General features: G+C 43.1%; 1 protein-coding gene across 1 annotated transcript in view; it reads left to right on the top strand.

Moving 5' to 3' along the window:
• The window catches only part of MAPKAP1 (MAPK associated protein 1), a 231336-nt gene that overhangs the window by 147897 nt on the left and 59087 nt on the right, over positions 1–24352 (top strand). Inside the window, exon 9 of the mRNA XM_049710710.1 lies at positions 22898–23005. Coding sequence (XP_049566667.1) covers positions 22898–23005 — 108 coding nt within the window. The remainder of the gene's footprint in view (positions 1–22897; positions 23006–24352) is intronic.

Genomic DNA, 24352 nt, shown 5'->3' with positions numbered 1-24352 from the left:
TGTAAACTTTACCAAAATATAAAAAAAGATTCTTAAACAAATGTTGAGTACCAGTTACTGTTATGCACACTGAAGTGTTCAGGGGTGAATGTACTGACACCTGCCCCTTACTCTGAAATACATTTTTTTAAAAAAAGATGGACTGATGGGTAGATACGTGATAAAGCAAATATAGTGAATGTTAATAGTAGTATCTAGGTGGTGGTTACATGGATTTTCAGTGTACATTTCTTTCAACTTTTTTGTGGTTTAGAAATGTTCATAATAAAATAGGAAAGAACTCATTAAAATTACAAATATATAATTTAAATTCTGCTCACATTAATATAAATTTCTGAACTTACAAATATATGTCCTTATGGCATAGAAAACACTAATCTTCATTTTGTACGATGTTTTGTCTTTCATTACTTCATATGTTAAATATCTTTGAGATCACAGTTTCTTCCATTGACCTCTGGTTTTAAGTAGCATGTGGAGTTATGAATATAATAATTGTTACCACTTACTGAATATTCAAAATTTGCTAGGCAATCGGCCAAACACTTTTTAAAAAATTATCTCAACCTTAAAACAACTATTTGAATTGGGTGTTATTTTTGTTTTATAAAGGAGAAAACTAAAGCTCGGAGAAGTTGCAGGACTTGTCCAAGGTCATAAGTAAGCTGGGAGCTGGGACTTAAACCTAAGTCTATACTCCTAAGCACTGTGCTGTACTTCTTCCCATTGGCAAAGGTTACAGGGTCCACAGCTCAGTGGAGGCAAGTATGCTTTTCTCCCTAGAGAGATGAGTGTACCTACTTCAGCTGGATGTGGCAGCGTGATTCGATGGAAAGGGCACGTAGACTTTGGAACCAGACCAGCCCAAGTCCCCACCCCAGCTGCACCTTTCACACAAGCTGTGAAGTTAGCAAGTGAAACCTTTCTAACTTCAGTTACTTTTTCTGTCAATAGGGATAATACTACTTACCTTGCAAGGTTGTTTTTTTGACTAAATACATGTAAAACACTCAATCAGTACTGAGTACTCAGTGAGTATCAGCTGCCTTTATCCCTATCGCCACTACCACACTAGACGTACTGTAAAACCTGGCTTTTTAGGATTTATTTCCTTTCCTACCCATATGACTTGGCCTTTGCCTGTACTTTTTGTTTACCAGTGAATTAAGTCTATAGAAAGCTTATACCCTGTGATAGAACCAGTCTTTGAATTTGTTCGGATATGGATCTGCTGGAAGCACCCTTTACATTGAACAAGGAGAAAACTAGATCCAGAGAGTCAACTGTAATGATTTTTGACTAACAAAACCCAAACCATCTATGTAGGGGTGGGTTAATGATCACAGGTCTTATTCATCATGTAGCTTATATCAGCAAATTTAATTTACTATGAAAAGATACTAGAGACAAAGTGAACAAACTATAATTGCCTGTAACAAACATGTTTACAAGTGATTTTTACAAGTGTTTGTATTAACAGTGAGTAGCTCACAGAGCCTGTTGCTTCTTTTCAGAAAACATTTAAAAGAGGAAATAGAAGTAAATACCAGTATGATTTTTGAGTGAATGATTACAGACAGAGAGGTTTGGGGTGCTGCCTCCACCCCTTGATTCTCTCCACCAAGAGTCTTGATCTCCCCCAGAGGAAGTAGAAGACCCTCTTTCTTCAGGCAGGCTATTAGTGTGTTCATCCTGTTAGTAGTTGTGAGGAAAACTCTTCCTCTGCCAGGACTGAGTTTAGACACTTGCTGTGAGAAACCATCAGTTGAGAACAGTTACCCCACCACAGAAGGCTTCTCCAAGACCAGCCAGGGACCTGAGACACCTACTCCTTTCTCACTGCTTTCCAAGGCCCGGCAGTGGAGCTGGTCTTTCCACATAAGCAATTTAAAAGGCAGTGTTAAGAATTTCAGTAACTATTTTCCATAATGAGCTTTTCCTTTTTGAGTACGTCACAAATACTGGACTTTCTGCAACAGCTCTAAATGCGTTAAGAAAAAAGAAAAATCATCTTCAGTGAGGGCATTTCTTTTTCTGCCTTACAATGACAGTAATGCCCAGAGACAAAGATGGCTTAAAATCAGAAGCCATTGGAGTGGCAGTGGAGGCAGGGCTGGGGAGGACGTATTGGAGCCTCCTTCGCTCGTTACCTAGCTCCTGATCACGGCAGGCCAGTCGGCAAGATGCGTAGACTCGACTGTGCCAGCGAACCAGTTTTTTCAAACACAAAGCCAGTGAGATGTGATTAAAACCCAACTGCTGCAAAAAATACAAGGTGGTCTGTTGCAACTCCTCAGTCTTCCCCAAAACTGTCACCACATAATCATAGAAATACCAAATCATAACCCCCGCCTTCTTCCACCCTTTGTTTGTGGCACACTGCATTTAATAGAACAACGTGAATTACGATGAAGTTAAGACGAAGTGTGATTTAAGCCTGAAAAATCCCGAGGGTCCTGCAGACCTCTTGAGCACAGTGTGTTCAGCACCAGACTCCTCACTCAGTAAATGTTTATGGAATCTCTACTGTGTTGCAGGCAGTGGTGAAGAATGACCAGGCCTGTTCCTAGATAGCTCTCACCCCAGTGGGGAGATGGCCAATAAAAAGTAAGCAAGCCAACAAGATGCATTTGATAGGGAATCTTACTTCCAGCTTTTAGTCTGTCCTTTATCTGACAAAAAGGACCCAGTTTTGTGAATTGAAGGGAGTTCGTCTCACCCCCAGCACAGGGCATTACCTCAGTCTTCCCACTTCAGCAGGTCGTTTCCATGCACCTCCTAATTGGCTAACAACACTGCTCCCTGGTGCAGGGAGAAGTGGACAGGGCAGCAAGAGTTGGGTGAATTCATGAACACTGAGTGACTCCATCCAGGACCACAATGGAAATTAAGAAACACGGGCCATATCTCAGCCTTGGAAGCTAGAGAGAACACTGTCCCTCAGCCACTCAGCCTAGTGTCAGAGGTGCCATGGGCCTCTCCCCAGTAAGTTCCTAATACATCGGTCTCGCCAGATGTTGGTGAGTCCCTTACTAAGGCAAAGGATGAGAACCCTCCTTTCCTTTGGGAGACAGCTTAGGATAGGGGTGGCGAGCTTTCATTTGAGTAAAAGGAAAGCCCTTCGTGGAGAAAAATGGGTTCCTTTTGGTTTACCAGCCCTGGACCTGACCAGCACCATAGCTGGCCCATAGCTGGCTAACACATTTTGTGGAATGAACTAAGGAGAAGTAGCGAAAGCCAGTCTGCAGCCTACAGCTGCTTCACTCCCTCCAGCCCAGGCCCAAGGCTGCCCACTTTCTATTTGGGAATGGATTGACTGCACTTTGATTATTGGAGGTCAGACTTCCTTAGAGAATCAGATCATTGAATGAAAATGTAAATATCATAAAAATGAAATGCAATGCAGATCAGTCAGAATTAGTGTTGCCTCCCAGGTTCCCTTACTAACATCGGTCTCTAATGAGTGCTTTGGGAGCCAGAGGGGAGTATACCCCAAACAGACATTTAAGTATTGATAATCAAGTAAGGGTGCCCTGTGGGAGGAAGCTACTGCCCACACTGTATTACAGGAAAGAAAGGAAGGAAGGAAGGGAGGGAGGAAGGGAGGGAGGAAACGAGGAAGAAAGACACTTTCTAAAGAGGGGTGGGAGAGGAGAGGAGAGGGAGAGCGAGCACCCGTTAAATCCTCACCTTATGTAGCGGCAGTTAATAGATGCTGTCTGATATTTATAATAATATTAAAAACAGCTGAATAGGAATGCTAATAAAGAATGTGAGGGCTTCCCTGGTGGCGCAGTGGTTGAGAGTCTGCCTGCCGATGCAGGGGACATGGGTTTATGCCCCGGTCCGGGAAGATGCCACATGCCGCGGAGCGACTCGGCCCGTGAGCCATGGCCGCTGAGCCTGCGCGTCCGGAGCCTGTGCTCTGCAATGGGAGAGGCCACAACAGTGAGAGGCCCGCGTACCGCCAAAAAAAAAAAAAAAAAAAAAAAAAGAATGTGAAAGTGAGTACCAGAAGAAACAGCCAAAAAAGTTTAAATAACTACCAGTAAGGAAGGACTTGGGGATGGGCAGGGAATTAACTGGTTTTTATTATAGGACTTATAACTATAAAACTGTAGATACAGGTTACTTTGATAAGAGTAAGAATAGTTTTTAAAATTTGTAAACAGAAGACAGCTTACTTTCAAATTCTAGAGCTTAGAAAGCTTTCTCTTTCTTCCCTTTACCTACATGGACTTTCTCTATTTGGAAACTTCCTTTCTCCTAAAAGCCACAATCCATTTCATTGTATTGGATGTCAGTTTTCTATGAGAACATCGTTATTAAATATTTGCTTCCCCTTATAAACATTTCCAAACCTTTTAAGACCAAAATGTTATATGAGTATAACCATTATATTGTGATTTTGCCAACATATTTTGTCTCTGTGACCTGTATTTTCCATAGGTTAAAGCACAAGCTATTAGCTGAGTACTCTGTCCCATTCTAAGAATGACTAGTATCTCAGATATAAATGAAAACAGCTGCTTTTCCATAACATTAGAGTCCCAAACAGCTGTCACATGTACATGTTGACACTTTTTTCTTTTCTTTTTTTAAATTGAGACAAAAATTAGTTTACTGAATCTACTAATCTGGTTAAGTGTATCATCTAACTTCTGTGGAGAGGTGGAAAAGAGGTCGTAGAAAAGCCCATTGAGCTAGAATGTAGCTGTCCCAGAAGGCTCGAACTTACTTAAAATGAAAACCCTGTAATGAGACCCTTCTTCGTGCCAGGTCCATAAGGGCCTGGTGGGGCCGCTGCACCACTGCTGCCTTTGCCTGTGAGCTGGAGCCTCGGCTGACAGCCATTGTTCTCTCTCCAGCTGAAGAGATTGTGGAGTGCCACCCCGTTGTCTCCCAAAATCCTGAAGCAGTTCTCTCTCCTCCTCTGCAGCCCTTGGAGGATTTATTTCAGGGCACGGCTGTTGTAGAACACAGGAGCAGGCTTCCTGTATTGGCTTAAAGCTGGCCCTGTCACTACTAGTTGGGTGACCGTGGTCATGTCATTCTCCCATTCTGAGCTCCTTTGCTTTAGTTTGCTCTTTAATAAAATAGGTCACAACTAGATCACAGGCTGCTGGTTGGTAGTCTTAACTGAAGCTTAATACCTGGGTTCTAGAAACACCTCCCTGGATCCACTCTTGCTCCTGTTACTCTTTCTAGCTCTTTGGTGAGTTTCTTAGCTTGTTTGAACCTCATTTTCCTCATCTATAAATGAGAATAATAATAGTATCTTCTTCATGGCATTGTTGTGAGAATTAGAGATCCATGTCGAACACCGAGCACTTAGCTGTTATTTATTACTCAGTAAATATTAGTCCTGTCCCCTCCCTTCAATTTCACTGTTATGAGACCCAGTCATACTCAAAATTTTGTAATATAACGCTTTTTTTTAATGCATATGACTGCTTTGAGTCCTGGTTCAGCAGAGACTCTAGCTGCTAAAGAACCAGCTCAAATTTAGTCCACATTAGGTATGGCCCAGAATGTGTGCATCTGTCTGCGCAGCTGCTCATTTGAGCTTTTCCAGGGGTCTGAGGCCCCTTGTCAGAGAAGCAAAGCATCAGTGAGAACATGGGCATGCACATGTAGGAATGACCTAGCATTCCTCTGGAGCGCTTTGCATCTGGGTGTGGATAGGCAGAAGGGTTAAAAGCTGGAGAAACTTTGGTCATAAATTTTGTCTTCAGCAGGACTTCCCAGGGAACATCAGACTTGAGCAGAGAGGAAATGCTGATTGGCCTCAGAGTCAGCTGAAGGAGACAGGAGCTGCAGTGGAAGTTGCTGGATTTACTGTTATTAGCAAGGCAAATGGAAAGCCAGCAGGGCAGCCCAGCTCCAAGATAATAGATCTAACAAAAGGGAAAACTCCCAGAAAGGAAATGGCTGGCAGCCACGACTCCTCTACCTCCTCTACTGCCATCTTTTCCATTGCATTTGCCTTTTTGTTTTGTGTGTTTTAGCACAAGGAGAAGCATATTTTAACATCTTAGGTTATAAGTCACAATTGGCTTTGAGGATGTATAATTCAGCTTCTTACCTGTTTGATGGCTTCAGAGTTGACATGGTAAAGTGTGCAAAATTGTATTAATATAGTAATAAATAGTTGCCATTTATTGAGCACTTACTATGTGCCAGGCTAAGTGCTTTACATACATTATTATCTCAATCTATAAAACAACTTCATGAGTTAGTAATTATCATTATCTCCAATTTAGAGATAAAGAAACAGTGCCTAGAGTGCTTGAGTAATTTCCCAAGGTCTTTTTTCTTTAAGATTTATTTTTTTTTATCAAGGTAACATTGGTTTATAACATTATATAAGTTTGTGTACAACATTATGTTTCTACTTCCATGTACCCTACAGCGAGCTCCCCACCAGAAATTTAGTTTCCATTCATCACCATACGGTTGACCCTCTTTACCTGTTTCACCCTCCCCACCCCCCTTCCCCTCTGGTAACTCCTATTCTGTTCTCTGTATCTATGTGTTTTTGTTTGGTTTGTTCATTTATTATTCTGTCTGTTTGTTTTTAAATTCCATGTATGAGTGGAATCGTACGGTTTTTGTCTTTCTCCGTCTGACTTACTTCACTTAGCATGATACCCTCAAGGTCCATCCATGTTGTTGCAAAAGGCAAGGTTTCATCTTTTTTATGGCTGAGTAGTATTCCATTGGGTATTTATATATCCCAAGATCTTAAAGCTTGGTGGAGCTGGGATTTGAACCCTGCCATTAAGGTCCTACCAATCCAGTGGAAGGTATTGAGGCAAGAGCCCACTTGGGTATTATGGAGCCAGACAGGGTACTAGCAATAAGAAAAATGCTTAACTAAGGCTTGTGTCCTGACTTGAAGCACAGCCCTAGTTGGTACAGTGGTGGTTAGAAGGAAGGTGGACAGGCAGAGAGGAGCTGGGTTGGCAGGTGGAACCGATCTCTGAAGGGTCTGACTCCCCAAAACAGGGAGCAGGGCAGATGCGCAATCCATACCCAAGGACCACAAAGACTGAGGGGGAACTGCAGGCAGCAAGGACCAGGGAAGGAGACGACGCTCTCAGCATCCAGGGACAGCAGTACAGAGCCATGTCCTGAGAGGGTCAAGTCACAGAGGCAACAAGTGAGCAAAATTCCTGTTGTCAAAATTGCCTCTAGGAAAAAAAATTCTTAAAAATGGCTGTCAGGGCTTCCCTGGTGGCGCAGTGGTTGAGAGTCCGCCTGCCGATGCACGGGACACGGGTTCGTGCCCCGGTCCGGGAAGATCCCACATGCCGCAGAGCGGCTGGGCCCGTGAGCCATGGCCGCTGAGCCTGCGCGTCCGGAGCCTGTGCTCCGCAACGGGAGAGGCCACAACAGTGAGAGGCCCGCGTACCACACACACACACAAAAAGCTGTCAGAGGCCAAAGTGCTGTGATTTTTCTCATTAAATCCAACACAGCTAGCTTTTTTCACTAGCATTAGAACAGATGAAAACTAAAAGTACATATATATAAATACCAAAATCAAACTTGGCACAGAAAGATGCTCACACTGTAAGAGGAACTGGAAAACTGAGACACCACCATCCACCTGGTTAATTCAGTTAGTCATTCATCACACATTTACCAAGTCTCGTAGTTGCAAAGATGAGTAAGACTGTTACCTCACACTCACTCTCCTGGGCCTCACTGAGTCACGGCAAGTGGAATTCTCCAAACTATTTCAGGTGTTGTCTTGGTCATGTCTCCACCTCTTTTTCCCCTTATTTTTATCAAGCACATGTGGTTGAATTCAGATAAATTACATGTGTAATATATGAACAAGGAAATCCAAGCAGGTGGGTGGCATCTGGGCGGGCAGGATTTTCAGAGAGGCACACTGAGAACCTAGCAGGACACCAGGCCTGGGGACAGGGTCCTGGGCAGTGCTGGGCCAGGATCAAGGGCAGTTACCTGAATGAGACAGGAAGGCCAAGGCTAGAGTAAAAAAAAGGAAGCCTTGACTTTGGTTGGCCTGGAATTGCAGAAATCCTCTTGCCCTGGAGCAGAGCCCACAGGTGAGAGGAATGTTAAGTGGTACAACTTTTTGCCCATTGTGGAGGCCAGATTAGACTTGGGGAATAACCGTAGAGGAGGGATGTGGATTTGACAGACTGGAGGAGCAGGCGGTGTGGGCACAGGGAACGCACAGCAGTGACGTGGAGGTGGGAGACCACGGAGTGTGTGCACCAAATAGTGAGGAGACCAGTTTGGCTGGATCACAGAGGACATAGGGGAACAGGAAAGTAAGATGGATAGACTGTTTGGAGAGCAGGGTGAGGAGTTGGCCGTGGGGAGCTTGTGAAAGGATTGGAAGCCCGGAAGTGATAAACCTTCAGAGTTTGACTCCAGAGAGCACCCTCTGACTATAGGGTGGGGAATGGATGGCTGGAGGCCAGGAGGCAGAGTGGGAGACCGTCACTGTGGGCTGGGTGATAAGCATGCCAGGGAGACTTGGTGAGTGGGTAGTGTCTGCAGAACTTGGGGGCTGACCTAATGTCAGCAACAAGGAGGAAGGCTGGTTAAGAAGTACTCTAAACTTGGGAGGCCTTGTTCACTGTGCAGAATCCTCAAAGGCCAGAGTCAGTGTTACTCATCTTTGCATCTGTAGTGTCTAGCTCAGGGTGTGGCACGTGGTAGGAGTTTGGTAGATGTTTGATGAACAACTGAGTTAATTCATTGGGAGACTCGTGTCATCACTGGAAACCCAGGTACGAGGAAAAGGTTTGAGAAGGGAAGTTTAACAAGTTTATAGTTGATTGTCCTATAAAATTAGAAGCAAAAAAGTACTTGGAGCTTTTTCCCTTCCCACAAGGCAGGCTCAAGCCATTCACTGTCAGTGGTGCTTCCTTGGGGCGTGGTGGAGGCCTGCTGTCCTGCCCAGGGCTAGGAGCCCCTTCCACCAGGGCAGCTGGCACCAGCTTTGTTTACAGAATGCTGTCACTCCTGGGGCCTCACTGCATCTGCTCAACGGCCTGTCAAGTACATACAACTATCATCCTCATTTTACAGAGGAGGAGACTGAGGTTCAGAGAGGGTATTATTTACCCGAGCCAGTCTCTGGCGTAAGCAGATCTGAAGGGAAGCCTTCAGATTCCACTGTATCATAGCAAAGTCTGACGACTGAAAACAGTTGGCCCTAAGCTTGCTCTCCATTGACTCAGGTTGGAGTCACTGCTTTATATAACTCAGAAAGGGCTGCGGACGAATGAAGTCTCCTTTTTGTTCGTTCCTTTTGTTTTCGTTCTTAGGTGCTTGTGACTAAATTCACTAATTTCACTGCTGTCAAGGCTGTGTTAAGGAAAATGGGTTTGAACTGCTGTGGTTTTTGAGTACTGGGCTGGGTGTCAGAAACCTTTGCCATCACGGGAAATCCTGTCACTCTGGATTTACTGTCTGCTCCCCACAGCTGAATTCCTCAGCAGTGTGATTTAGCACCCTGGCTCCCCATCAACCAGTTTTGGCATTTATTTGAATGCATTACCCCACTTGTTTCCATAAACTATTTTACAATTGTTTAAAATAAATGACTGTTTATTTCCACAAAAACCATCTGTATTTCTTTACAGAGCAACAGATAACTATGTAAAATTCGGTAATGTCACAGTGACTCAAGTTAAGAGAAACAGATTGGATTGAAAAATTGGATGCTAAGGGACAGTGTTAAAGATTTCCATTCTCTCTAACAAGTGATATCTGGATTTGAAGGAAGAAAAAAATATTTCTTTTTTACAAGTAATATCTGGACTCCTTTCTCCAAAGGGAAGTGCATCCACACCAGCTAGATGGTGACAGGTTATGCACTGTTAGCACTCCTCAGGGTGGTGAAGCGTCTGGCCCTTCCAGCACCCTCCCCGCCTGAGCTGGTGTAAGAGAGTCTCCTTTCCAGTGGCTTCCAGCCTTTTCCAAGTTCTGAAGTTTTAGGTTGCCCAGGCTTTACCTCTTCTCGTTCTGATGTTAATGTGTTCCATTTAGGCTTGTGTGTGGTAGCTCAGATCACTCTGGTAGGAAGCATGTTAGGACAGGTTTCTGTGGCTGGAGAAGACGGGCCTGGGTAAGGGAATGGCCTGATTGGGAGGCGAGACTGGCGCATGTCAGTGGGGGTCTTCCATTCTCCAGCCAGTGTCCAAAGCTTGATCCATACTAGCTCCACCCATCCCCAGGAAACCCAGTCAGATTTGGGGCACTATTGGGAGTATCCAGACAGAGGGGACATTTGGAGTCAGATGGAGGTAGAGCTTAGGAGCAAGAGATGATCAGGAGGGTAGGCAAGCAGGCTGGGCTTCAGGCTAGTCACCAAATATTCACTAACAGCCCTTGTACCGTGGCCGTCCTAGGAATGCAGGGATACGAAAATGTGCTCCCACCCTCAACTTGGATGCAGCAAGTACAAGAAACAGGCCCACGCAGAGCTCTTTTTAGTATGAGTAGCACAGAGGAGTCCCGAGGCAGTGGCACCTGAGCAGAGTTTTGACTCCTCAAGGAGAGAATGAGTGCTAGAAAACTGAAGTAGAGGGAAGATTATTCCAGACAGAGGGTTGAAATGACATAGTTTTGGAGGATATTTCTGGATTATTATGTCATTAGGTGGGAGGTGGAGAAGAGGGAGATGAGGCCAATGTGGCAGACCTTTAGAGGTTCCAGCCCCCTTCTGGAGAACTAGAAGCACCCCTGCCCGCACCCCCCCCCCCAGTGCTGCTTGGAAAGCAGAGGCAGCAACCTAGACGCATGACTTATTGGATCTTTGGAACAACTCTAAGAGGTAGGTTCTGTTATTATCCCTCTTTTACAGATGTGAAAGTAAGGCACAGAAAGGTTAAGTGAATTGCCCAGGGTCACACAGCCAGTAAGTGGTAGAGCTGAGAATTCAAACCCAAGCAGTCTAGCTTATAACCCTTACACCATACCCTCTCAAATGTTGTGGGGTCGGCAGAGGTTGCAGAGGACTCCCTAGACACACATACACACAAACACACACACAATATTGAGCCTAGGGCAGGAATCATATCAGACCTTCTCCCAACACCTGGGCTGCAGGGATGGACTGCTGACACACCACCTCTTGTCTCAAAGCCTGAATGGAGGAAGGCATCAGGACTGCTGTAGAGGGAGGTTGAGGAGGCCAGACAGAGACAGTATGGGATCACTCTTGTTTTCCACAATACCATCCAGAATCCATGAGGAGGACAGGGCAGGCATAGCTGTCCAGACTAGGTGGGCAATCTGACCCTTGGTCTGTGGTCATTGGCTCTCTCTGTGAATGGCCTCTGGGCACCAGCAGCCCAGCCCCAGATGCTCCAGTCATCTTCACCTTTGCTGTCCAGCTCCTTTGAGCAGCTCTGGAAACCTCAGTGGTCCACTCCGTGGCTTGACTTAGGACCACGGGAACTCCTAAACAGGCTCTCTGCCATTTTAGTCCCTGGCTCCCGAACTGTTAGGTGTCTCCCCAGCAGCCACTGAGCCCACATGATCTGGGAGGAGGCTCCAGGGGCCACAGTCCCTAGTCTGATCCTGCTGGAATCATCTCTAAGATTGTTCAACCTCATTTTTTAAAATTGGATTTTTAATGACAGTAGTAATGCTAATCATATGCCCACTGTCAAAAAGCCAAACAAGATAGAAGTCTATAAAGTAAAAAAAAAAAAAGTGAAAGCCTTCATCTTTGCTACTGCTGCATCCTGCACCCAAGGTAATTCTACGGTAACAGAATAACCGTGAGAGCAGTTTGGTTCATATCCTTCCAGATTGTGCTTGTGTGTGTGGGGGGGGGGGGGGTGTATGGGTGTGTGTGTGTTTTCAACAAATTTACATGCACACACAGATATAAATGCACATATATAGCTGGGGTTTTACTTTATTAAAATGGAATATATACTATACATTCCATATCTTTTTAAATTTCATAATGTATCATAGAAATCTTCCCATGTCTTATTAACTTAGCTTAATTTTTTTAACAGCTCCATAGCATCCCAGTGTACAGATACACCGTATTTATTTGATAGTTTCCTACTGGAGGATATTTAGATCGTGTGCACTTTTTACTATTGAAACAGTGCTGCAGTGAACATCTTTGAACATACATCATTGTGTGCTTGGAGTAATGTTTCTTAGGCTAGAGTCCTTCATTGGTCAAGGTTGTTCAATTTTAAATGCCACCTTGTTGAAGTCATTCTATTTAACAGAGATTATTAAGCATGTACAAAGAATCTGTTGCTGTGCTGGAGCTCTGGGAGTAGAGTTAGGTTTTTTAGAAAGCCCCTCCACCCCCATCTTCAAGAGTGCCCTGATTGGGAGGCCGGGGGAGAACAACGAAAAGTAGACAGCAGTGCTTCTAATCCAGCCTGCTCCGGGCACTGAGAGGAACACGGCCCGAAGGAGGTTGGGGTGAAAGAGCTCTTGATTCTGACAGGGAGTCAGACAGGGCTGCAGAGAGGAGGGAGATGGCCAAAGGTGTGCCTCCCGACTCCTCCCAGGAGCCCTTCTGCAAGGCTGGATGTTCAAGAAGAAATTTGTTCTAAAGAATTACGATGCTCCTGCATTTTCTCCTGCACAAAGAAGGAAATCTCAGCTGTACGCCCTTTCCTTTCCCCCTCTTGGCACTTTCTGATTGATGATTGGAAATGATGGCAATACATAAACTATTTTTCTTTTTATTTTATGACCTGGTAATAGCAGTAACATATTTCCAGTAAATGTTTTCTATCGCAATAAAAAAGTTGTAACAAGACTAGAAATGGGTATAGTTAAACCCTAAAGAAATCACACTTTCAGAACTGTGGATTGAGGCAGTAACTCTGTAAATCATTTAACTTAGAAAAAGGCCCCCTCTCCCCGCAACAAAATCAGGCAAGCGGATGGTGTTCACTTGAAGTGCCTGGGAGACAGGTGCCTGCCATGGGGACTGAGGGGCTCTCAGTTTCAACCCCCTCATGTGAGACCAGCTACCCACCCTCTCTTCCTCCTAGTTTCCCACCCAACATCTTCACTCCTTTCTGAATTGATAAATGATCTCAACCTTACAATTGTTTTTTTTAACCCAGAGATCAAGAAGATTATAGAATGCTCTTTCTGGAACACAGCATAGCAGTGTGGTTAAGAGCACAGGCACTGGACTCACACACCTGGATTCTTCTGGCCTCGCTGTGGACACGTGACTTGGCCACAGTGTTTTTTCTTCCTCTGTAATATGGGGATTAGAATAGGGCCTACCTCATTGTTTTATGATTTGGAAAGCTAATGCATGTAAAGGACTTTGCTAAGGGCCAAGGAAGTCCTCAATGTCAGTCACTGTTGTTATTTTCTAAAAGGGCAAATTGGTGATTTGGTTAAAATTTGCATAGTAGTATACAGCTGGCATTTATTGACTGCTTATTATGTCCTAGGCATTGTGTTCTGCATAATCTTTGCAATTACTCCACGAAGGTTTAGATCAACTGACTTGCCCAGTGTCACAGAGCTTTTGTAAGAGAGCCAAGATTTTAACCCAAGTCTTTCTAACTCCAAAACCCACACTTAAACTACCACATGTCCACCTTCTAGGATTAGATACTCACAGCAGGAACAGAGGTGGTTACACTTTTTGTCTGTTTTTGTTTTGAGCAGTGAGTTTCAGTTTTATTTGGGGACCTTACTCTCTCCCCTGGGAGACAGCCTCTCAGATAGTTCTGAGGAACTGCTCTGAAGAGGTACTGGAGGAGCCAGGATATACAGGAATTTTTTGGCTGGGAAATACAAGTAGTCGTGCAGACACCTTGGTAAAAGATTACTGCTAATCACAAAACCAGATATATCAAGATGGTTACACTTTGAATAGTTCTGCCTCATACCGGACATGTCCTCCTTTGGCTGGTAAAGATTTGAAGCTGATAATGCTGAGAGCCTGTGCTCTTAGAACTCCAGGGCCAGGCAGAAAAGAAAAGAAGCATTTCCTTTCCCTAATTGTAGGCAGAGCCGCCTGCTCCTCAGCTGATGCTTGTTTAGGCTCTGTTACTCCTAAGAGGATGAATGGCTGCCGCTTCTGTGTATATGGTGTCCTTAAACGTGCTCTAAAAATTAGTCCTTTCGCAGCCTTTGTCTTTAATTTCTGATTCTAGCTGACACCTTCATTAATGGTCCGGTGCAAGCTTTCTGTCGACTTGAAGACTACTGTGTAAAAATGGTTTTGCTGTCCTATCAATAATGGTCATAATTTCCCCAATACTCTCATCAGCAGTGAATTGAGTCTTGCAGCAAAGAAATGGAAACCCCAGTGCAGTGGTTTTAAAGTGATTTGTCTTGCAGACGCCGTCCTATTTCAGTAAAATCAGGTCAGTGCAGCACTGCTGGGTCAGATGTAAGTCTGATACAAATTAGTTGGAGGAAATTGATCATTCCAACCTTAGGTTATTTTTAGCTTCTGTAGCTTCTTAATATCTCTTTTTCTTTGTTTACATTTGCTTTAATAAAGTTTAATCATCATTGTCTCCTCAGTTTCAACCAAGCCTTTGATAAAAGGAAAGAATGCTGTCTCCCCACCCCATAGAAGCAGGCTTCTCTTCACAGTTTTGGGGTTGGCTCCAGTTGTAACATTGTTTAAACACTTAAACCCACTCCTGCTCATCTTCTCTGGCCGACCCCCTTTCTGGGGTTTGTTTATTGCACAAACTGACCCCTTGACCAGTCTGTTCTTCATTGCTATTGAAAGTTAATGGGGGCAAAATTGCATTCCCAAACATTTGAACCTGAAGTGGCCAGGGCCGAACTTAGTTGATCTCTGGTGATCGGTTCAATTTAGTTACGATTTTTTGCCATTAGGCTGGGGCTGAATGATGGTGATTTGGTTGAGGCCAAATGTCTGAAGAAAATTGGCTCTCTGATAAGAGTGCTGTTATCAGAGGGGGCTACCTTCTCATTTACATTTAGATGAGTATTGATTATTTATTTACTCAGAGAAGTGAGATTCGTTTCCAATCTTATCTTTCTCCTCTCTGCTTGTCAGCAGAAAGAGAGATAGAGCTCCTGACATCAGGCCAAGATAACAGCACTTTGTAGTAAAGATAAAAGTTGGAATGGGCCTTTTTCTAGTCTTGACTGAAAGGATAAGTTTTAAAAATTAGAACTGATGGGTCATGCTTTCAAAACCTTTCCTGAAGGTTTTGCAGTTTAACTAGGCAGGAGAATTGGTTTATTGGAACAGCCTTGGTCTTTCTTCTTTTGTAATAGGAATGGTATTTAATTTGATTATATTTGGCTGTTTGACTGAGAGCAAATTATATATTGGCTTGGAGGAGGATAAAGTGTGACCTTACTGTCATGTCAGCATGTTCTTTTTTATTATTTAAATTCCAGATTATCCAGTCCAAGCCTGGGCGGGAGTATAAGCTACTAGTGGTTATCACTTGAATATGATTCGGTGCTTGTATTAAGATCAAACAGAAAATGATTACAGTCACCCCTAGAGGAAGAGCTATCAGTGATGGAGCTGTCACTAGATGCGAACATTTTAGCGTAGCTGACGTTAGGGCTGAGCTCTGATATTGACGGCGTCAGCTTGTCGGTTATGGCTTTGGCGTTGGCTCAGTGAGGGACTTGGGACTCAGCCGGCCCCTGCCATAGAGCAGACAAGTCTTGGTACGGCCTGCCAAGCAGGCCTCCCTGCCACCAGTCTCCTCAAGCCCGTTGTTGGCAGTGCCGCCAGGAGAAGTGTACCAAAGTATAAAGCTGATTGTGTTACTCCCCTGCTCTGTGAGCATCTGTTGCTTATAAGAGAGAATCTAGACTTTGACCAACAGTCTGGGCCAAGCATCCCAGCGCCAGCTTCCCCTTGAAACCCCACAGAGCCTAGGCCCTTTGCACGCAGAGTTTCCCTTGGTCCACGTGGGCTCTTCAGTACCTCCTTGCCTTTGCACATTCTGTTCCCTCTATAGGAATGCACTACTTCCCCTGCCCTCTCCCGGCTCCCGGTCCTCCTTCAAGACTCAGTTCAGATGTCTCCCCCTCAGAGAAGAAGTTCATTGTCCCCTCTTCTGTATTCCCACGGCACCTTGTCCTTGCCTGGGGAAGAGCACTGACTGGGACTCTGACAATTTCATCTGCTCGCGTGGGTCTTGCCACCTCCCCCAGCCTGCTTGAGGTCAGGAATCATTGATTATTCATCTCTGTGTCTGGGACATTGTTGATGCTCCTAAAATGTTTGTTAGATGAATGTATGGATGACATCGTAACACCACAAATCTTTTGACATCTGTGCTGCCGTGGTTTGTTCAGTGGGTTCTGACATTTACTCACCATTTTTAGACTGTATTCGTAGGACCAGAGAGACTAAGGAACTTTAGGAATCCTGGCTGCTGAACAAGTCTCCGATCTTAAATGCTGCTTATAACTTAAAAGCAAGCTTGTTTAAATAGATCTGCATGGCCTCCTACCCCACACTCCTACCTTGGACACACGTGAGAAAGGGTACGGACATCTGCTCTGGTGCCAGCGTTCCCTGCCACTGTGTATCTTCCCTTAACGGGGCTGTTAGCCTCTTGTGACTCTGAGGTTAGGCATTCACCTAAGCCTCACCACAGCGGTTCCTGCTCCTTCCTTCTCAAGGAAGTTGTGTTATTCTCATTTTACAGATGAGAAAATACACAGAGATTGAGTAACTTCCCCAGAATGCATAGTGAGAGGGTGCAGACAGAGGAGTTTTCTACTCAAAACCCAGCTTTTCCTCTTATTTGCTCATACTTTTTCTGGCTACAAGCAGCTCTTTCAGATTAAAGCAGCTCTTTAAGCTGGCGAATGGAAAACAGCCGACGTGAAGGTATATTCATGAAAGTGTTCAGCCTTTTCCTTTATCATTTTCCAGATAGGTGGTCCTCCAACTTGTTCCCATGCTCAGCAATAATAATGATAGTTTAATTTGTTTATATCCCACTTCAATCCCAAAAGCAGTTGGAATACATTGATGGGATTAAAAAATGAATGAATTGAAAAACTACTTGAAAGAAAATGGAAATAAAGGTCCAGAGGATTAACTGACACAGAAATGAGTGTCCAGTCATCATACATTTAGTGCTGAGCTTCCTCCTGGGCAAAGGAGAAAGGAAAACAGTATCAGTTAGTTACAAGATTTATGTTAAACTATCTAAAGGTACAGAACAAGCTAGTTGCTCTGAGGAAGTACAGCTTTTCCAGATAGGGAGGTCTGAAGGAGGTTTCTCCCATGGGCCTTTAGAAATAAGATGCAGGGTGATAGGGGCGTATGGCTTCTCTCTCTTTAGGCTTTTGCCCTTCCTTCCCGTTAGATTTCAACTGTCAGCTGGCTCTCTGCTGTTAAAGAATGGCATGCCACATGCTTTTATGTTTCAGTCAAGGATTAAAGAGATCGAGGAAGCTGAACTGAGCGTGTATCCACCATCCAACAGATACTACAGATTTTCTTTGAAACTTAGGTGTTAAGATGTTTGCCTCGGGTTTACAAAATCCCATAAAAATCCTGCATGGGTATTATAACTTGGAACCCTCCCAAAGTGCCCAGAGCAGTATTTTGTTCCTAGACCATTCGGTGATGTGGTTTTACTGCAATAAATACATCATCGGAATGCCCAAGCAGGTTTTCTTGTTGCTGCAGAGTAACTGCTTCCCAGAATCTTCCTTTTGTGTTCTCCTCTGCTGTGAAGGAGAGGGTGTGTAGCTCCATGTGCAGCTGTGACATTTTAAAAACTCTTTCCAAAGGGAGGATGTTGCCTTGAGAACTGTGTCCTATTTGGTGTGAAAGAGCCTCTCATATTTTTATATAATCATCTCTTTGGCCAAAGTGTGTTAATAGAAACTGACCTCACAGCTTGTCTCTATAAAATGGCTTTTGGCTGCTGCTTTTCTCTCCTCCTGTGTCAGCTGCCTGAAAATTAAATTAGCATTTGCTAGAAACTATTGTCTGATATATAGTAGGTCTGGGTTGTCATAATCTTGATTGTCATCAACAGACATATATTAAGAACTTATGAGTGAGCCACTGTGGTATTTAATATGTAGACTGTAGGCCTGGGCAGTCCTAGGCATGAATCCTAGCTCCACCACTTCCTGTGGGACATTGAGCAAGTTATTTAGCCTCTGTTAGTCATGGTTTCTTCCTCTGTAAAATGGGATTCATACTCTTTACATCCTAAGATGACGAAGAGTAAATGAGACGATCTTTATAAAAGGCCTAACGTAGTACCTGGCACATAGTAGGCCCTGTTCTGTTATGATCTCATATAAAAGTCTGATGATATGGCTGATGGTGATGATGATGATGGCGGCTGACACTTAAATAACACTATTAATGTTCTAATTGCTTTACAACTGTTAACTTATTGAATCCTCAGACAGGCCTATAAACTAGGTGCTATTATTAGCCCCATTTTATAGATGAAACAGAGAGGTTAAGTAAGTTGGCCCAAAGTCATACAGCTAAGTTTCTCAGCCAGGACTAGACTGAGGCAATTTGGCCCCAGGTGCATGCCCTTAATCATCAGGCTGTATCGCTTCTAATATATACCCTGCCTCTCATTACACAGTGTGACCTAAAGTTATCAATCTGGCCTTTCCAGGGGAAAACGTGCAAAATAGTCTTTCTCTGTGAAATATCTTATCCAGCGTTTGGGCAAGAATTAGGAGAGAAATTGAGATTTGCAATAGGCAGTTTTCTGTTTGGGTCTAGATCTCAAGTCTCATCTATAGCTTAACTACCCTGCCTTCCCCAAAGTTAAGACCCATCCGTCCTTTGCTAAGTTTAGAAGTGGGTTTCCAAGTTGTTCCTTAGCTTTTATGGAAGACCATGGAGTCCCGAGAGTGGAAGATGATGCGGAACCTGTTACTTAAAAAACTGGGCATGCATAGGAATATTCTGAAAGACGGGGAGAGAGTCTTCCTGGATGGATGGAAAGATAAGGTGATCCTGTCTTCATAAGGAACCAGGATACAGCCATAGCATGGGATATTTAGCATGTGTGGATTTCATTAAAATAAATTATTTCAGATCATTTATCATAGAAATGAATGTATAGAAACCACAAGTTAAGTAATTTAGAACCCAGGTGAATCCATGAATCTACAAAAAATATATATACTTAAGGTACAAACTATGGCTTTTTATAATTAGTCTGTAATTTACAGTTTGTAAAAGGAAGAAACCTTCAAAATACATAGGCTTTAGGGCCAAAGACCCTTGGGTTTCATTTTCCCCTCCTGCTTCCTACCTGTGTGATCTTAGGCTAGTTACTTCACCCTGCCAACCTTCAGGGTCTCAATCTGTCAAATGAGGATAATAATATCTGCCTCTAAGAGTTGCTGTGAGGATTCAGTAAGCTAACATATGCAGCATGCTTGCATATAATGGTCATGCAGTAATTGAGAGTCATCATAATATAATGAATACAATGAAGCCGAATAATACTTGGCTTCAAGGAGAAAGTCCTAAAGCTACTTTTAGGAAACAAACTATTTTAGTAGAAGTATCTACATTGACATATACACACTGCCATATATAAAATAGATAATCAACAAGGATCTACTGTATAGCACAGGGAACTCTACTCAGTACTCTATGGGAACCTATGTGGGAAAAGAATCTGAAAAAGAACAGACACATGTATATGTATAACTGAATCACTTTGTTGTACACCTGAAACTAACACAACATGTAAATCAACTCTGCTCCAATATAAAATAAAATCAAAATAAGTAAATAAATAATATTATAGTCCCCCCCAAAAAAAGAAAAGAAATATCTACAAAACCCAAGAAATAAGAAAGTGAATATGGAATGGTGGCATTTGTGGCTTAGAGAGTGATGCGGGGACTTGTGTTTAGGGATAAGGGGCCCTTCCTAGTACTCCCTGCCTCCTCTGGTTTCCCCCGTCCACGTCTCCCAGACAGCTACAGGGACCAAAAGGAAAAAGAGTACAAAGGAGACCAGCCTGAAATACACCTTGATGTGGCCAGGCCTTGGCTCCCTGAATCAGGAAAGGGGTGGCTTGCTTACCATCCAGTTGTCAGGTAGGCGAACAGCTCTAGATGCCCAAAACCCTATATATACTGTGCCTAGAGAGATTACAGGGTTACTTAAGATGAAAGTATTGATCTACATAAACAGATGATGTCTAGTTTTGATTAAACTATTGCAAATGAAAGACCCATTGGAGATGCCACAGGGTGTGGTAATTACAGTATCCTCAGAAAAATGACACAGTAAGAAATTGGAGGGCTTATAAGTATATACGATGTTTTAAAAATTATAAAAGTGAAAAAAAAGAGAGTTCCCTGGCGGTCCAGTAGTTACGACGCAGGCTTTCACTGCCGTGGACCCTGGTTCGATCCCTGGTCAGGAAACTAAGCCGCGGCACGGCCAACGGGAAAAAAAATTATAAAGGTAGCCTTTATTTAAGTAATTATAGGAAATTCGAAAAATACAGGAAAACACTAAGGAAAAGTAAAAACATTCATTATCCCAGTATCCAGTGTAACTACTATTCACATTCTGGAAATAACCTTCCAGTATGTACCCCACCCCCCGCCATGACTTTACATATATTTTTTATAATTACAATCATCTTACACATATTGTGTTATAATTTGCTATTTTCATAAAGTAGCATATTATAAATGTGTTCGATAAAATCAAATACTTTTGCAGCATCACTTTTAATATCTCCATGGTATTTCACAATATTTTGTTTAATCAGTTTCCCTGTTGTTAGATCTAGGTTATTCCCAAATTTTGACTATCATTAAAAAATGAATTATTGTAGGTAAACTTTGTACCCAGATTTCACTGTAAAGTCATAGGAGTGGATATCAGTGCGTATATATGCTATGTTGCTGGGAGATCTAGGGGTGGGACAGTTGGAGATTAACAGGCCAGTGTTTTAGAAAGCAGCTCTCTGGGTTCAGGGGTGGTTCTCTTCTCTCTAATGGGCTGCCCACAGCTGTGAAAGGTGGGTGTTAGGGAGGGGGGGCGGGCAGAGCTGTTGGGGGAGGGATCATAGGAATCTCTCACCAGCTCTGTTTTCTTAAAGTTCAGCTGGGCATGACTTTTCGGTGATTATTTCCACCAGTGAATATGAAAGCATCCAGTGATGAGCAGCAAGCATGCTTGGTAATTGACAGATGTCGGCACCGACAGGTGATGGGTAGTGGAGAATAAGAATTATCTGTATTTCCATAACTTTATTTGCTTAATATTTTTGAAATTAAAATTGAACTATGGGGGCTTCCCTGGTGGCGCAGTGGTTGAGAGTCCGCCTGCCGATGTAGGGGACACGGGTTCGTGCCCCAGTCCGGGAAGATCCCACATGCCACGGAGCAGCTGGGCCCGTGAGCCATGGCTGCTGAGCCTATGCGTCCGGAGCCTGTGCTCCTCAACGGGAGAGGCCACAACAGTGAGAGGCCCGCGTACCGCAAAAAAAAAAAAAATTGAACTATGTATAATGTTGAACTACAATACCTTCTTGACCTGAATACAGTGTATTAGAGTTTATAAGAATTGTGTAGACTTCTGAGCATGTATTACCTTAAATAGTTGTATGTGTCTTGAGCATTGTTAACTTAGTGAAGGTTTAAAACCTGTAAGTAGTGTAAAAAGGACTGAATGTATGTAAGAACTCTGATAATTGGCAGAAATGCTAATGAAATACCAATTAGAGGAAGGATCAAATATACCATGAAAGTGAACTGAAACTCTACAATGCTGCAGATGAACTTAGAATGTGGGGGAGGAGAATGACTTGAGATGAGTGAAATGCCTCAGACTGATGAAGGAGAAGTGTTGGATGTAAATAATCAACAAGTTGAGGACAGCTGAGGAACACATCTAAAAATACGTGTTCCACCTGGAAGCCCTGTAAGGCCTCTGATGCTTCATCAGATCTCTCACACCTCTGCCGTCTGACCAAACAGGCCTTTCATAGTCAAAATAATAAGCCAGTTTCTTACACCTCTAATCTTTCAGTAACCATTAACAACAGGAGCAGTCTTTTGAATCCGATCATTGGACCCCGTTACGTGTTATCTGAGAAGAACAAGATTTGTCATTTGGCTTTACAAAGAAATACATGAATAAATGTATAAAATGCCCCAGTGTTTTAAGATCTGCCAGAATCCCTTTGTGATGCAGGGTAACTGATATTCCTGGTTTTCAGTATTATTGAACCTCTGCCTCTTGTGTTTTCATAAATATTTCAACAAAAACACGAATCAGCAGCCACTTGTCCTTCTGTCATCATAACCCAAAAACCTGGAATTTATTTTTTAACCCCATCTACGTTTTAGAATTTTTTTTGCATTTTTGGACTGTCATTATATTCGAGTTCTAAACATACCTTATTCCTGCTTATAATTGATTATTCATTATCATATAATAATTATTAATAAATAATTTTGTAGGACTGCCTCCTATGAGGCAGGTACATTACTACGTAAGCATTTTTCCTGTAGCATCTCTAATCTTCACAATAATCCTTCAGGGTATAAGTATTCGCACATTACATATTAGGAAACAGAGATTCAGAGAGGGTAGGGTACCTGCTCATATCTGGGAAACCATCGTAGCCACATTGTGATTCCAAGTCAGTCTGACTCAAAAGCTTTCTATCTCTCATCCTGTTTTGGGGAGAACTGAGTAAAAATAGACCTGATAATGGAACAGACAAGTGTGTGAAGCCATGTGGAAAAAAAACTCAAACTCTTCCCTCTTGGATTGGGAGACCCCAAACAGACTTCAGTGTTTTCCTAATGTTTTATCAGCTTTTCACTGGGGTGTGGTGTTTTTCCAATGTTAAATTCACTGTTTCAGACTGCCTCCCCTCCTCCTGCCCCTTTGATCTTCCAGGCCCTCAGTACCGCCTGGAGAAGCAGAGCGAGCCCAATGTCGCTGTGGACCTGGAGAGCACTTTGGAGAGCCAGAGCGCCTGGGAGTTCTGTCTGGTCCGCGAGAACAGTACGTTGGCCTCCTCGCTCCGTGCCTGCTTTGTCCGTTGCAACATGCTTAAAAGTCCTGTATTTGGGAATACTCACTGGTCTGGCCTCCCTAGGCTGATTTGAGGTGACTTTGTTTTCCAAGGCAGACATCAGCCTTCATGCCAGAATTGTATCCCAGAGTGAAATGATTGATTTCATGCTTTTTGGGAAACGGTCTGCATCCTGTTTAGCCCTCTGTGATTAATATTTATCTGTTAAACTGTATCATCCTAAGTTAGGAACAGTCCTGGAAACAGTTTAGAAATATGAGGCCTTTTCTGTGGCAAAGGCTATATTGTATATAAAGCAACTGGCCCTGTCAGTATCACTGTTCAGTCATCAGGTTTTAGAAAATTCTGGCCATTTTCGTACTCTTGGCTGGAGGCAATGTAGTAGTTCCTAGTGCTATGCAGAAAGCTTCTTTAAAAGTTCAGTTAATTTCTTTCATTCACTCTTTAGAGTTTCAGACTTATGAATTTTAGCCATTCCTCTCCTCTACACTCCTATTGACTTAAGGGGCGAGTGACATGTGAAAACTGTGATCACAACAGCCGACTCCATCATTCCTGCTTCAGGGCTTTTACGCAGGCAGTTTCTTCTGTGTGGAACACTTTCCCCTACTCTGGTTAACTTTTTTATCCTTCTTCTCAGTTTAAATGTCACCTCGATAGAGGCCACCTGTGATCTCCCTGTCCCCTCATTGCCTAAACCTGACCCGTTCCTCATTTGGGTCCCCTGTTATATTCCATCATAGAGCATACTACTTTTTTTTCATTGCATGTATTTCTGTTTATAATTATTTATTTTTCCCAATGATTGATTGATGTCTGTCTCTCACACTAGATTGTCAAGTCTTTGAGGGTATCCCATACCAGGTTGACATTCATTAATTTAGCAAATATTCTCTCATCACCCACTACGGGCCTTGTCCTGCGTATAGTAACTCTAGTGGATTCTGTTTCAAAATGTTTCATGTTGACTCCATGTTATACGAATAAGATAAAATGTTATTTGTTAGGATCTTGGTATATATTTTGGATATATAACACTTACACATGCAAAAAAATTTCAGATAACAAAGTATCTAAAGTGAAAACTTTTAGCCTCTCATCTCTCCCCTAATTCCTCTCCCGGAGACAACAGTTGTTCCCAGTGATTTTGGTGTCTTTCCAGGGATCATCTAAGCACATGCAGGCATATTCTGTATATGTATATGAATGTACCCACACAAAGACATATATATACACACACGTATTTCCCTCCTTTTATTTTTTTTAATTAATTAATTAATTAATTTTATTTATTTTTGGCTGCGTTGGGTCTTCCT

The sequence above is a fragment of the Orcinus orca genome, chromosome 6 (genome assembly GCF_937001465.1).
Source record: "Orcinus orca chromosome 6, mOrcOrc1.1, whole genome shotgun sequence".
In the NCBI taxonomy this organism is placed as follows: Eukaryota; Metazoa; Chordata; class Mammalia; order Artiodactyla; family Delphinidae; genus Orcinus; species Orcinus orca.
The sequence above is the reverse complement of the archived record's forward strand: the minus strand, read 5'-3'. Positions and strand labels throughout refer to the sequence as shown.